The 16,021-nt window shown below is 26.2% G+C and overlaps 1 protein-coding gene across 1 annotated transcript in view; it reads right to left on the minus strand.

Moving 5' to 3' along the window:
* Positions 1–16,021, minus strand: part of LOC112603660 — a 35,686-nt gene that overhangs the window by 14,986 nt on the left and 4,679 nt on the right. The window contains exons 2-5 of the mRNA XM_025352349.1: positions 14,591–14,687; positions 14,407–14,472; positions 7,307–7,433; positions 5,779–5,912 (exon numbers count right to left, since the gene is read on the minus strand). Of these exons, the coding sequence (XP_025208134.1) occupies positions 5,779–5,912; positions 7,307–7,433; positions 14,407–14,472; positions 14,591–14,687 (424 nt within the window). The remainder of the gene's footprint in view (positions 1–5,778; positions 5,913–7,306; positions 7,434–14,406; positions 14,473–14,590; positions 14,688–16,021) is intronic.

Genomic DNA, 16,021 nt, shown 5'->3' on the forward strand with positions numbered 1-16,021 from the left:
TAATTGGCACGTCACCCCATCACCATCAATGACTGGTGTGACGCATTTACCCCGCACTGCTGATCCCCATCTCACCCAAACCGGTGACGTACATTTACCCCACGCATGACAATACATGATAAGCGTAATTGATAACTCGGTGTTGAACAGGTGGTGGGAATACGTTACACAATTAGACGGTAGGTGTGTAGGGTAAGGGGTAGATAGGGTGTGATTCAGAACCATCTAGCATTATGGCGCATGTACAATATGGCACGCACACTGCGTTTGGTGGGTGTGGTGGTAGACAGATGGCGGGTAAAATACGTCACACCGGTCAGTGGGTGAAGGGGATCAGCAAGTGTGGGGTAAATATACGTCACAATCATAATGGTGAGGGTGAGCAACTGTGGAGATCAGGATCAGTTCAGAACATACCAAATCAACTACTAGCATAGATAAACAACCGACGTCGAAAATGATACTTGGCAAATGTTATTTATGAAGCTTGTAATTAGAAAATCAGGAAAATATAATTGTTATACCGATTACATGACATTTAAAAATCAACAATTTTCGCTATTTATATTTAAGCTCTGTAGTATCTATAAGGTGAAATTCTATAATTATAATAGTTTTAGATCATTAAACATTTTCTAGTTTTGAAGTTTTTGGTACTTATCAATCTTCACACTTTTTCTAATCATAAATCAACATTTTTAAACTGTCACTTAAAGACTTTTAATTTATACAACAGAACAACCCGTATTTAAATTTTGTTATTAAACAATTGACATGATATGATTTGACATTTTCGAATTGGACAGAATCTGTCTAGACGTATTTCAGAAGATTTAAAAATTGGTCTCGTCAATGATGATTTTGGACATTGTTTATATCTGTAAGCATCACGAAGCAACGCACAAGAGATAGTTTTGATTGATTGTAAGATTTTCTTAGTTTTATCTTGTACAATTTGATTTATATCTGATATTGTATCTATCAGAAACATTATGATTACGTCCTGAGATACTCATAATGTTATCGTGTGTGCAAAGGCGGAGGCGGTGCAGATAATGGGGAGAGGAGCTTGTGTATGTGCATAGTCGTTGAGTATGGCAAGGAATAACTCGGATGTCAAAAACAACGTAACGGCGAACCACCTGCTGAAATCAGACGGTAGAAATTATGATCGATTTCATGATATCATATTATTAATAAGTATGTAATACCATATTGAAACAAATAAAATAATTAGTAGTATATTATAGTACTGTATTTATTTTATTATTATTTTTCGTATCATTGATTTTTCGATTAATCACATATTAATGATCTCAACAATTGTTGTTTTCTAGATTAGATTTATGAAACACAACTTAATCGTTTTCAGATAGTTTGCTTTATTCACATATTTATATAATAAAGCGTAGATATAGAAAGATTTTCATTTTTATAAACATAACTGTAAAACAAAATTTTAACTTTAAATAATCAATATAAACTATCACCATTATTATTTAATATAGTAATGATAACACACCATCATTACATCTACTTAATTTTACAATACATAATCCTTAGACAAAGCTGGTTTTCTGAATTAAACAGTTTCTAAGTAACCTATAGAATAGATGCAACTAAATAAAATGTCAAATAATTAATATAATTTATAATTTCAATTACAAAATTATGTTGGTAAATCTTCATATGAATAAAACATTTTGTTAAATCATTATTTCTACTATTTTTCTATACTATATAATATGATATATTAATTATAGACAAAATCTGATCCGTTTATGTATGTCCTATTCCCGTTATTTTCATTTCGCTACTTTTATACTTAATTAGAAATGCATCTGTATATATAGTTGTGATTCTGCTATAATATGCGGAACTCATTTTCAACGGGACTAGTATTAAATTCAAATTGAATCGTTTATCGTTTGTATGGAAACATATTACAATAACACATAAACGAGCCAGAAGTTGTTTAATTTAAAATAACCTTCTAATGTCAATAGCAATAATAAATTACTTATGTATGTAAAATATTTTTATCTTAATTATTAAAAATCACAGACTGATAAAAGAACTGATGATTTTTTCCATAGAGAGAATTTATAATTGTGGCATGATTCAAAAGCATTAATTTAGTGAAAAGAAAGCTTGTTCTATTAGTGGCATTAATGTATATATGAAGTTAAAAGATGGTATAGAGTCATTCACTCAAACATGCTCACTATTTTTCATTTAATAGCAATACGTAACGAACGAAGTACACTAATGTATTTGTCGTCAGTAGAAAGAGCTGTATAATATTATTATATTACGAGTACAATAATATAACTGTACATAATATATAGTTGTTTTTACACACCTAATAATTCGCATAATATATGTGTACCTTTCAAGATCTATATGCTATTTCATATTTGATATTTGATTTATATATTTTCAAAATTTCGATTTGGTTTTTCGATATTTTATATTTTTTACATTGTACCAATACAATTGTTAATAACTGAATATTATTCGTTATACATACATTTGTAAAACCAATGTGCCAATGTCATTTCTACAACGAATGAATGTTTGAAATAAATATACAAATAACAGGGTAAAAATATAGATGTTTGTTAACGAAACAACTGATGTTGAAGAAATAGGTACATCATAAATGCAATTATAGAAAATTAGGGCGTTTATTATCAATAATGGCTCTGATACAATTTTTCCTCTAATTATAGAAGTACTTTTCAATCAAATGTTTTAACTTTAATTAAAATGTTTTCGTTAAAGAAATATAGCCCGATGGCTATATTCTTTTTAAATTTTTAACACTTTGTTTGCGTACTTGATCAATTTTAACTTTTAACTTAATAATAATAATAATAACTATGTATTTTGTATAGAATACATATAATAATATAAAATATATAACTTATAATAAAGAATAATATATATGTTTATAGTAAATTTTATACACGGTCCGTGACTATCGAGATGTCCAGCAGGCTATAGTCTATATTAAATTTATATATATACATTAATCCGACTGTTGAGAGTTTTGAACATGTGAAAAACGATTAGATGCGCTACCGCTGCGGTATATTGTACATAACGTGATATACTTAAATATACATAACAATATATAGTCATTAGACGCGCTCCTAACTAGCCTCAAAGCCCCCAAAATGTGTCTACACGCATAAATCACTTCGATGTGCACTTGTCTTGACGGGGTAGGTTATTAACGTCGCCGCCATTGCCGTTTATTTATCATTAATATATTATATTATTATGCGATTGACCACGTTTTGCTTAACACGAGTCATGTGTGATTGTATGTTTCGAGTTAAATCAAATTTTTCAAATCTCATGACGTCTGGCGAGAAATCCCCTCTTACACATAAATAAAATAATAAAATATACAACATTTACTCGCGACTTTATTATATATTATATCCTGTGGGCGTTATATTAAAGTATGGCACTATACATATAGTATAATATATTATGCAGTAATTTTTTCCTGAATTCTATAACACGAGGATAAAAATTAAATATGTTTTTTTTTAAATTAAGTATTATTTAGGTTTCTTAGCTTTTAAATTTTTAATTGAATCGATTTTTCGAAAATTTAGATACTGACATTTTAAATATAATCATAAAAATCAAAATTTAAGAAAAAAATGTCACTTGTGTAAATAATACTTTTTAATTGAACATCTCTCGCGATGTATACAATGGTATAGACCATGTAAATATGTAATATACCGTTTTTATAATTGTTAAAAGATAAACTATTTTTAAATGTTGTGATATAATGGTAAAAGTTTTGACTGTGCAATTATTGATTAAGCGTGAACATACCTAAATTATACTAAAGTTGCGTATACTTTATTCTTTTTTTTTTGTATAATATGTTATATATTTAGTCACATTACATACAACGTGTGAATTTTGAGTACAGCAGTTATACACTATACCTATTATACGATCTAACACCAAACTAATAAGTAATAAGATATAACGTTGAAAAAATTATTAAAAGGTTAATAGAGTTACGTTTTGGTGATTATAAAATCGATTATAAATATGAACAAATATTATTGTAACACTAAAACCGTAATCAAGAGTATAATATAGTTAAACAAACTTATAAAATATATAAGCAAGTATAATAATAGTGTATAGGAGTAAGTAATCTCATATTATGTGTTAACGTTTGATTTGTATAGGATTAACATAACTCATAAATACCTTCTATAAAATAGGTGCTAAAATATGATACGATAAAATATTACCTTAATATTTAAGTATTTGACTATGTCGAGTTCACTTTCGATACTCAACAGATAAATGAAAATTCATCATGAAATTGATGAACGACTGTAAATTCAACCAGCTCAGCAATACAAAATTTTAAGAAAATCTATGACATAATAAGTGCTAATGATGACATAAATATAACACATTTTATTCAGACTTTCTTTTTATTCAATCCTTACTATATACTAAAAGTACAAACAAATTCATACACTTAATATGTATATAATTCAATCGATATCTTATAATTTAACAATTATAATTTACGATAGTGTACAATTTACGTATTATAATATCTATATTAATATATTATTATAATTATATAATTTTGTTTAGTTTTTGTTTCGTCAAATGCATGACAGCTATAAATAATTGTAATTATTCCTGAGTATTATATACCTAGTACTTACAAATAAAATAATATAGGCTTTATTATCGGTGGCCCTGTGTTAAAGGCAACGCTCGTTGATCGATATCTATACAGAAAGACTTAAACATTTTATATTGACAACCCAATATTTTTTTTTAATTTAATTTTGTTTTTTCTCGAAGAAGCGTGAAAGTGAGGGAAAAAATTATTATAGATGAAAATTGAAACGCTTGTTTTCATTGAATATCGGTAGAAGTCGTCAGAGTATATAATAATATATGTATAATGTATATATTATATTATAGTGGCGTGCTCAAGATACGTGTCCAGAATGTTTTTTTTTCTTCGGAATTTACATCTGATGACACGACCACCAAAGCCATCGTCTATGTATCATATTCTAACTCCCACTACGTCAGTAACACCCTCGGGTGTCTTATTTATATTCAATTAGTTTTTAGATTTTCGTTATTGTGTAACAATAACACGCGTATCGATATGACAATCCGTGACGAGCATTTTTATTAGCCTTTTCGCGTTTCTAATAAATTTATAATGTATACATACATTATATATATATTGTTATTATTGAAAATAAAAATGTAAAAGAAAATCAAAACTAAAAAACGAAACGCATTGTCTTTTCAAATATTTTTAATAGAAAACCAGATGGTAGCTACTAGCTTGGTAAGATCTCATAAATATTATTTATGGTAAAAATGTTTAATGAATATCGTGTTTTAATACTTATGTATTGTTTAGTAGCCACTGGATTTTTTTTGCGTGGTAAAATAAGTAAATTAAAATTATAATTTACATAGTTAGTAATTAATAAAATTAATAATCACGAAAGAATTGATATCTTTTTACTGCTGATAGAAGCTTCTTCTTTTTGTTATTTCTATATCTTATTTGTATTAATTTTCTATTAAGTACCTATATATTTTTAACAGTTTCACTTATTATTCTCGTAAAACAGACTCATATATAAAATATATATCAACATACAGTGAATCATACTTAAATATTATTGGAATATGTCATTACTGTAAATATAATGTAATGTTCAATATTGGTTTTTATCGTTTACTTGCCTTGTGTCGAGTATCTAGTGGCGTTTTCGTTGGCGTCTTGCCCGTAATAGAACTTGGCGTCTGGGTCTTTCTTGTGCGTCATTACTGCAGGTGAATCGTAATAATCATAGTATAGGTTTCTAGTGGCCAGACTTCTAGAAAACATCCAAATCAAACTTTATAAAATATAATATATGTAATATTTATATTGTATATGATTAAGGAATTGCGATCACTGGATGGTTTCTTCCCTCACCCTATTCATGTTTTTAAATATAATGTAGCACATATTCTTATTATGCCTTTGGGTATAGATTGTATATTCTTTAATAAAAAAAAAAAAAAAAAAAAAATGTTGTATATGATATAATATATATATAATGTAAATACACTCATGATTTCGAAAATTAGTCAATTTTTTGAAACTATTCTCCTTGGGAAATTTAAGTAACATACATGCAATCGTAATATTTTTTATATCCATAATTTTCTACCATTATGTTTTTTGGTAAAATTACAAAAATATATTTTTAATTTTTAAACGACAATCTATACATTTTGTTACATCATTTTTTGTTGAATACTTTTATAAAAATGTTGATATAAATATAAAATGTAAACATTAAAACTATGAATGTCTTATGAACAACAACCAAACCTATGCGGTAGTAGAAGTTTAATGTTTGAGACGTTTACAAACTTAACGATAGATTTTAATAAAACGCATAAATGTTATTGTTGTACCTATAATATAATAATGCGGTGGCGTGTTTATTTTATAGTGTCTATATATACACACCGTCCGTGCGGTCCACCAATCCCTTCGTATGTGCGGTATATATTATACACCATAGTAGAAACTACAGAAAGAGGATTACTGCACTCTTCTGAGAGGTTCGCGGGACGGTGTAGGTTTTAAATAATCTTTTGAATGAAAAGCCAACAAACGAGAAGCCCGTAAATAATTATCAGGTTAATAATTTAAGGGAATGGAAAGGGTCCTTCAAGTAGCTTACAACGAGAGACCGTTTAACCCTTTGTATTAAAAATTGAAATACACGTACGGTGATAGGAGGGGCACCCTATTTATGGGCTTAATTATTTTGAACAATATATATACTGCACCATGAAAATGTATAATATTGTTTATATTGATGACATAAAAATTAGTTATTCCTCGACCGACAATTATTAAGAACCGTTCCGCGAATATAATAATTTGTTTCTTAATTTGTTTCTTCGTAGTTTTACGTTATGCGCATTATAATCATTATATAATATTGAAACTTATAAAATAAAATGTATACATAATATAAATATATTATAGTTACCAATCACAAATCGTTTCTCTTTTAATCGTCTTTTTAGTTCAACATCGACCTATTGTGATTTATCATGCAATTTTTTTTAAATAAAAAACTCTATAAATCGATTGATAATTATAATTAAACTTTCGTAAATAAATAATAATTATTATTTTCTTTACCTTTTTAATCAACCCTATGAAAAATTTATATCTTGAAATATACATCATATTTTTATAAATTACCTGAAGTTGGTTGGAGAATGTGGGTAGTAATGATCTGTGAAATACCGCGTAGACCTACCGCAACAATCTGCAGGAGATCTCAATTCAGTTTTCATAGAATTTTGTTGGTACACTACCGCCGCGCGATCTAAAAAACAAATATTTAAATAAATTACGTATAATTTTTGTTAATAATTTATAAATAAAATCTTATAGCCAACCTATTTCAAAAGTAGAGTGACAATAGTTTAACATGATTTAATCGAGATCTAAACGTAATCTTATAAAAATATATTTTATACATATAGTTTTGAATGAACTTTTAGACAGCTCAAATATATTTCAAATGATCTTACTAAATGTGTTGCAAATAGTTATTTGCAATTATATTCACAGAGGCATAAGTGAAACATATTTTTAAGCAGTCCTATGTATTGCATGTTAAATTACTGTAATAATTCGAAATATTTTGATTTCTTTATTGATAGTAAGACAACACTAAAATATTGTGCCCTAATTTTATTTTAGTATAAATTAATTATGTATGCTTTATATCATGTATATTATAGGCGTTTAATACCATATTAACTGTACTATTACTATCTATAGGTATAAATTATTTATTAAATAGTAAATATAATCTAAACATTTTTAAAGTTTTAAAATGTGTATTTAAACACGATTGTAAGAATATTTTTTTTTCTTCTTATAAAACAACTATAACAATTTATTACCGAATACCAGGTTAAGTATTAGGTTAATATCTATGACCAAAATCGACATTATAATATCGATTTAAGTCATAAAATGTTGGATTCTCCTTTATTATTTACGTATACCTATGTGAAATGCGAATAACTACATTTTTTGATTATTAGTGATTAATCTATATCAAGCTAGTCTTATTTATTTTTAAGTGTGAAGTATTAACTTTAAACCATTACTAAATATTAAAATAAACACAAAAAATGAAACTAATGTTAAATAATATATTGCATTGTAAGGCATTATTGAAAAAATATTGAATTAAGTTTCTGAAATTGTATAGTTTTAAGTTCAAAAGTTCATTAAACATAAATACTTATATATAAAATAAAAGTATAAGCAGTTTTGTAAATGATCTAAAAAACAAAACTTATTTATATATATTTTTTATAAACAAATTATATCAGAAACTTAAAAAAGATTTTAAATCACATATTTAATATTTTATCTTATTATATAACATAAATTACGTACTGAAAAGTTGGATTTTCAAAATATTGATTTCTAAAGTTCAAAAACTTTTTAAATAGTTCATCAAACTTTTATACACACCATTGATGAAAAAAATAAAATAAATTCTAACAATTTTTCAGAATTTTTTAAGTTTTAATTCCAACAGGCAATAACTTTTGTAGATATCATGATTATATATTGACACATGACATAATATGTATTTAAATTAATTTGTTGGACTATTTTCAAAAGTTGCAAGACTTTTATTCTAAATAAACTTATATATGATATATCATGAACTTTTTTACGCTATAAATTTGGAAAGTATATTTAATCTTTATCCAATAAATTTTTGAAATACTATTATATACTAATTGTAGTTTTATTTTGTATATAAGTATTAATTCAACAATTATATTGTTTATTGTTAGGTATCATAAAATGAATTTCAAATAACTAGGTACCTAGTTAATGAGATATAATAACATTTTAATTTTATTCGAAAGAAGCGGAGTAGCACAATTGTGGGGCGACAATGCAAAACGTACTATTTGCATTTTTGTCAAAATGGAGTTATACATTGAATTATATGTTTGAAATGGCGGCGGATCGATTGGCATCATCAGATTAGGTAAAAACGTACTATTTCCCATTCAATAACCGTTTTTAAAATAGTAAATTGAAGCAAAACGTACTATTTGCACAATATACATTTTGTCAAAACGAACTATTTACTGTTTGATGCAGAACGTACTATTTGCTATAGATTCCGTAATAAAAAGTAAAAAAAAATTTGTCAAAACGTGCTAATTACATCAATTTTTCCAAAACGTACTATTTCCATTCATAATGCAAAATGTACTATTTCCAATGTACACGGTATAGGACTAAAAATGTATTGATGCAAAACGTACTATTTACAAAAACGACTGTGTTTTAAAATTTGTTTTTATTGTTACATTTTATTAAATTATATAGATTTAATATATGATATACGTATTTTGTTTAACATATTATCTACGTGCTAACCTAAATCATAAAAAAAAAAAATCGTTTATAACTTTGAAACATTAATTATTATGCGCGCCAAAACTTAGTGATAAGGTCTAATCAATGAAAGATAATGATTAAGTTATTGTATTATAGTTTTTGATTCTTAATAATTTACTTGACCTATAATTTTATATTTATCTAGTAGGCTAGCAGCTTTATTCAACTAAGTGTTTGATTATAATTTTATATTAATTAATTGTTATAAAATATGTTAACTATATTTTAATTTTTCAAGACTGAAAGCGTTCCTCAAAATTGTATTCACTTTGTTATTTTTTTAAATTTTAACATTTTAAATATTTAAAACTTGATATTATATTATTCTTTTTTTTTACTTTTTTAAGTGTTCTTTAATCTTTTATTTACCTTGTTTTAGTTTTTATTAATTAAAAGTTATTAAAAAAGTGTTTTATTAAAATATATTATACCTAACTTGTATTCCTTTCACCTATATGGATGCTACCATCGGTTCCCTATATGTTATATATTTTCTTAATTTAAATAAACTTAATTGAATAAGTACAAGTAACTAGTAAGTGTAATATTATTACACTTAGTTGAGTCAAAGTATTTTAATTTCTTAACATATAATTATATTAAATTATATTTATTGTAAAATGTAATTTATGCAAATAGAACGTTTTGTAAAAATATTGGTCAAAACGTACTATTTTTGTTAATCAAAGCAAAACGTACCATTTGTTGTAAATAGTACGTTTTGATCCAATTCAAAATTTAAAAAGTTATATTTAAGTACAAAAAATACATTTTAAAATACTTTTACCTGCAGAAATTTATTTCATAGTTTTTTATCTATTTTTAAACATTTTCACAACATGTATATCTCAAATATTTAATGCACAGCAGAAAATGACCTTTCCTGAAAAATATGTAAAACGCAAATAGTACGTTTTGCATTGTCGCCCCACAATTATGGGGTTACCCCATAAAATGCTTGTCAAATTACCTATTTATATTATAATATTTCAGTGCTAATCTAAAATGCAAATACTTATAGTGAATTTACTAAAAATTTTAAATTTAATTTTTATGCATCGCAATTCTTAGAAAGAATAATTTGGTTTGGAATGTAAAATTAAAAATAAATGTTTTCATTTAAAAATGTATAGCTATTATACTTTTTTTTTCAAAAATATAGCGTTGTAATTAATCCAAATTATGTTGAAAAAATATTATAAACAACGTTAATATATTATTTTGAAATGATGAATGTTTAGTGTAAAAAGATTTATAACTATCACTCTGTATGTTTTTACACCGAGATTTCAATATTTGAAAACTCTCTCTGTTTAGCAGCTGCCCGCATATCATTATGTATACATAATGTTTAATGTATATAAGTTTTCCAACCCATAAATCTGACCTCGTGATTTACAGAGGGTGTTTGTTTATGTATAATTCGGTTGATTTTTCAATAGGGAAGATCGTATACGTAGCCGTCATATATACCCCTTCGTTAACCCCAACAGATATACTACAACAACTATAACTATATACTAATACTACTAAGTACCATTTACTGTCTATAGTTATACACTATATACACTAAACAACTGTGTTCGTGTATATACATTATACACTTTATACGTTTTATCAAACCAGAATTATCCATACTAAAGATGATATTTCCATGTACTTTCACGTGGTTATGATTTACTTCAGCAGACTATAATACATTTTCTCCGTATTCTCCGTTATGAGTGAAATGAAAAACGATTATATTTTTATATTTTAATCTCGTAGATATCAATTTCAATATTATAATATTACTCCATATTATATAGATATTTTAAAATTCAATTTTTTATTAAAAAACAACAAGTATTATGAAACTTTATAAAAATGATTTAAATTATTGCTTCTTGGATTCTAAATTATAAATTTAACTTACTGAAATACTTGTACAGAGGTAGATGGGCTCATAGGGATAAAGATATTTCCTGTAGACCATTGTTTATGGTGAATCATTTGTAGACCTACACATTTATTTAATGTTTTTTGTACATTAAAATAAATTTACCAAATATAGATGTATTTAAAATTAGAAATTAGGTATTATTATTGTTATTTTTAACAATATGATTATACCATGACGAGTAGAATTTTTTTGCGAATTCTTAACATACTTAGTTTAATGTAAATCCTTATAATACAGTATGATAAAATAATATTTAACATTTTTACCGAAATATTCAACTGACCACGAACAAGGTCAAGTCTCGATACAAAACAAAAGTTTTTCAAAAACGGTTGTGTATTTAAAATATTTTTAAACACATGCATTATTTTTGTTATCCATTGACTAATATTGCATTAATTTGCGATTAATGACTGATTTCATTGTGCGCGTGGCATATCAAGTAACAGTTTGTCGTGTCGTTTTTTGTTAATTCTTGTTTAATTGTTTTGATACTATTTGTGATTTAAATTCTAAAATATTATCTTAAATCTTGATAATATTTCCATAAACTATATATAGCTGAGTAAGAAATAAAAAAGTTTAATGCAAAGACAAATCTAGTTTTATAATTTTATTTTTTATATACATAAATGCATATTTTGAGGTTTTTATTGTTTTTAAGGGGCGGGGCATATTTCTTATATTTTATAATTTTCGATACATATTTTAATCAATTAATAATTCTATCGATATTTTTTCCAATGATATTTTTATTTTTACGATCAATGCGTGATGGAACACATATTATGAAGACGTATACTCGTATGTGTATTCTCCATACAGCGAATTGGGTAGGTCACATGCTAACCTAACCACTTCTATCATTTAATATTTTAATATACAACCAAAATTATTGGATATAAATTTAATTTTTATTTTTATTATAATACTTGTTGATCAGATGCAATTTTTTGAATTTTTAGCAAAATTTCCTTGAAGCGATTAATAATTTTTAATTAAATTAAAATCCAGTTTATTAATTTTATTTATTTTCTGCACAAAATATGATCGACAGTAGAAACTCAATCGTTATAAAGTTGTAAGTTGTAATTACATAAAATAAATTCATTATTATAACACCAAAATACAAATATTTTTTTTTTAATTTAAAAATATTTATTTTAAAATTCATCTTTAGTAATCCTTTAGATCAACATGTCCTCTGTCTAATTATGAATAATAAATGCAAGTATAAATATTATTCCGATTTGACAAAATATTCATTATATTTAAGAAGTGTTTTATCATAAAATCTTTTAAAAAGTTGTTTGCTCATGTTTATTGAGAAAGAATAGTTTTTTGATCGGAATTGACTCCAATTAAGTTAATAATAAAAAACATCCAAATTCAAAAAAAAAATATTAAGTATTTCCATTTTGTGTACAACACAGTACAGTGGACTAGCTAGAATGGCTATTTAATAGCAGATAACCGTGATTTACCTTCATACGTATTATACATTATACTATATACCTTATATATAATATTATACATATATAGGTATATTTTGAGATGCATTATATTATTTCCGTTTTCTTGTAAGATATTATTATGTATCGACATACATGTCATGCTTGCATGTGATGTGATCAAAGTGCCGTTTAATCGAAATTCGAAAGTACAATAATAAAAAATACAGAATAAAATTTAAAACATAATACCCCCCGCTAGACCGTTTCACTTAGTAGATTCTCAGCGAGACACCGCAGTGTCGTCGTCGAAGTCGTCCCTTACATATTTCAAAGAAAATCTGCGCCGCGGTCGTCGCCAAACGACGACGTATGCCTGTGTATTATACATAGACATATATAGTGCGTTTAATATATAAATACTACGTCATAACAATGTGTCACGTAATGTATTATACTTGTATATACCTATATTATTTGTCCCTTGAAGTCATCAGACAGAGTCAAAATCAGAATTTTTCTGTGCAAACAAAGTAAACATACACGTATAGATACATTCCACTCATTGTATTATGTGATGAGTTTTGTTACTTTTGCAAAATGAGACAGATTAAACCAAAGTATTTTTAGTAGTTGTGATATTGCAATATTGTATGCACGTTAAGTAGGAACAGATTGAAGATTCATACTTTTAATACAATATTTACACTTTCTTCCGTTCTATAGTTATAAAAACTTAGAAATGTTTTCTTGTAAAAGAAATCAACCAAACATCAATAAATAATGTAAAAACAAATATTAAATTATAAACATTAAAAAATATTAATACACTTACCCAATATTTTAAAAATGAGTGTAAGACAAAACAATTAAAAAAATAATTTTAAAACAAAAATTAAATCTTGCAAAAATGATATTTTCTCAGTTTCAATTAGTTTTAAAACGATCTTAAAATAATTATATAATATCGTGTTTGTCGATTTGAAGTACAAAATATTTATAAAGTCTTATAACTCTTACCTATATGTTAGGTAAACAAATCCGATTAAACACGTATAACAGTTAGTCTGTCGAATCATAAATAATATACATGCTTATTTTCCACGTAAATAATATGCACTAATAGACTTTTCTAAAAGAATATAGTGTCAACATAATAATAGCTAATAGGTATATAAGCCACCAATGATACATAACATTGAAGGAACCCTATTCTTTTATTACTAATTGAAACGTGAAAGAATAAGATATATATATATTCTTAGGTTTAGTTTTTATATTCACTTGTTAATTACACATTGTAATTTCACATATTAGTTATATATAATATTTTAAGAAATTTAAGATAGATTAAAACACTGATGCAATTGTCGTTAATTTTATTGTGTTATGCGTGTTTATAAATATTGATAACTAATAAGTATAGGTATATAAAATATTTGTGATATCCATATTCTTACCTTCTTGATTCCAGTTTTCTAGCATTTGACTAATAGGTTTACTTGACAAATGCACGTATACGTTTTCTGTGTAATATACATATATATTTTAAATGTATTAATCGAAAATATTTCAATTTAAAAGGTATTAAATAGTATGATATATAAATATATATATATATATATGGTGTTATCACCACCTTACCAGTTTGTTGAGGCACATCATAAACTTCGTTTCTCTTATCGATTTCTATTTCACCGTTTTCGATAGATCCCGTGTACGATGGGTTTCGGTGATTAAACTGAAAAAAAAATTGTCTATATATAGTTTAATTTGTACCAATTTGTCCAATTTATTATATATATAGACTTCATACCCATACAAAATATTTATTATTTAATAGAATTTAAATTTTAAAGTGGTTCAGGATATAATATAAGCCCTGCCCACACGGTTGCACATCATTAAATTAGTTCATTTTCATGAAACTATATAATATTAATATACCAAACATCGTATGACAAGCATAGTAGGTATATACATGCTTATACATTATTATATGATTTAACAAAATCTGACTACGTTAGGGTAATTAAAAACTCAAAAATATTTGTACAAAATGTCGAGCTTCTAATATTATAAGAAGTCTAGTTATAAAGTATATACTAGATAATACTATGTATAATAAACTATGGAAGTTAATATTTTAAGAAATGAACTTCGACACACAAAATATAACATAGTTGGGTTCTTGTTTTATTTTTTATCAAAATTTAAACGAGAATACATTCTGTGCTAAACCAACTACAGTGTCATTTTTCCAACTGTAATTATAACTGATTATTGTAACTTGTAATTTCTACGATAAAGCAATACATAATTGTTAATTTACATTTTATTGCAAAAATTATGATTAAATGTGATTCGAAAACGCTCAACGCAGACCATGACTACCGGAAACACTACAGCGCGCCGTCCGGAAATGAACGCAAATGACTGAGAAACCGCGCTGTGGCGAAATCGCATTAGCAGCGAGTGTTACGGGTATGTGTAGTCGTATGGTTGCTGTATGTCTTTGGAGTTAAATCTTCCGACTACGGTGATGGCGACATCTTTTAATTCGGTTTGCACTATACGATTTGGCTTTTGAAAAGTCATTTATTTTTCCTAACTGTCCTTCCTCCTCGTCTTTGCATCGGTTCCCTTGGTCTCGCAAGCGCATCTTGTAATAATAATATAGTGACTAATAATAATTCAGACGTCGCGGGATATAGGGTCGGTGGTTAGGCAGGAAACTGTTTCCGCGGTGCATTTCCGCTGCCTTCAGATTTACACGGCATTTGAAATATTATTTAAAAATTCTTATTTTTATTTTTACCGTCTCGATCGATGTTTTTTCATTTTTGTCAAATTAGATATCCTGTACCATGATGAATTTAGCTCTCTCGAGTGATGTGTATGTACAAAATATGTGTCAGTCGTAACCGTACTCATTCAAATTTGTATTTATAAATGTATACAACAGTAAAGTCGATTGTAGTTTTTGTTTTATATAAATATATAGGTATAGCATAATATGTAGATTGCAAATAAACTATTATAAACGTGATATACCTATTGATATATTAAAAATAA

The sequence above is a fragment of the Melanaphis sacchari genome, unplaced genomic scaffold (genome assembly GCF_002803265.2).
Source record: "Melanaphis sacchari strain LSU unplaced genomic scaffold, SCAv2.0 Contig10_pilon_pilon, whole genome shotgun sequence".
In the NCBI taxonomy this organism is placed as follows: Eukaryota; Metazoa; Arthropoda; class Insecta; order Hemiptera; family Aphididae; genus Melanaphis; species Melanaphis sacchari.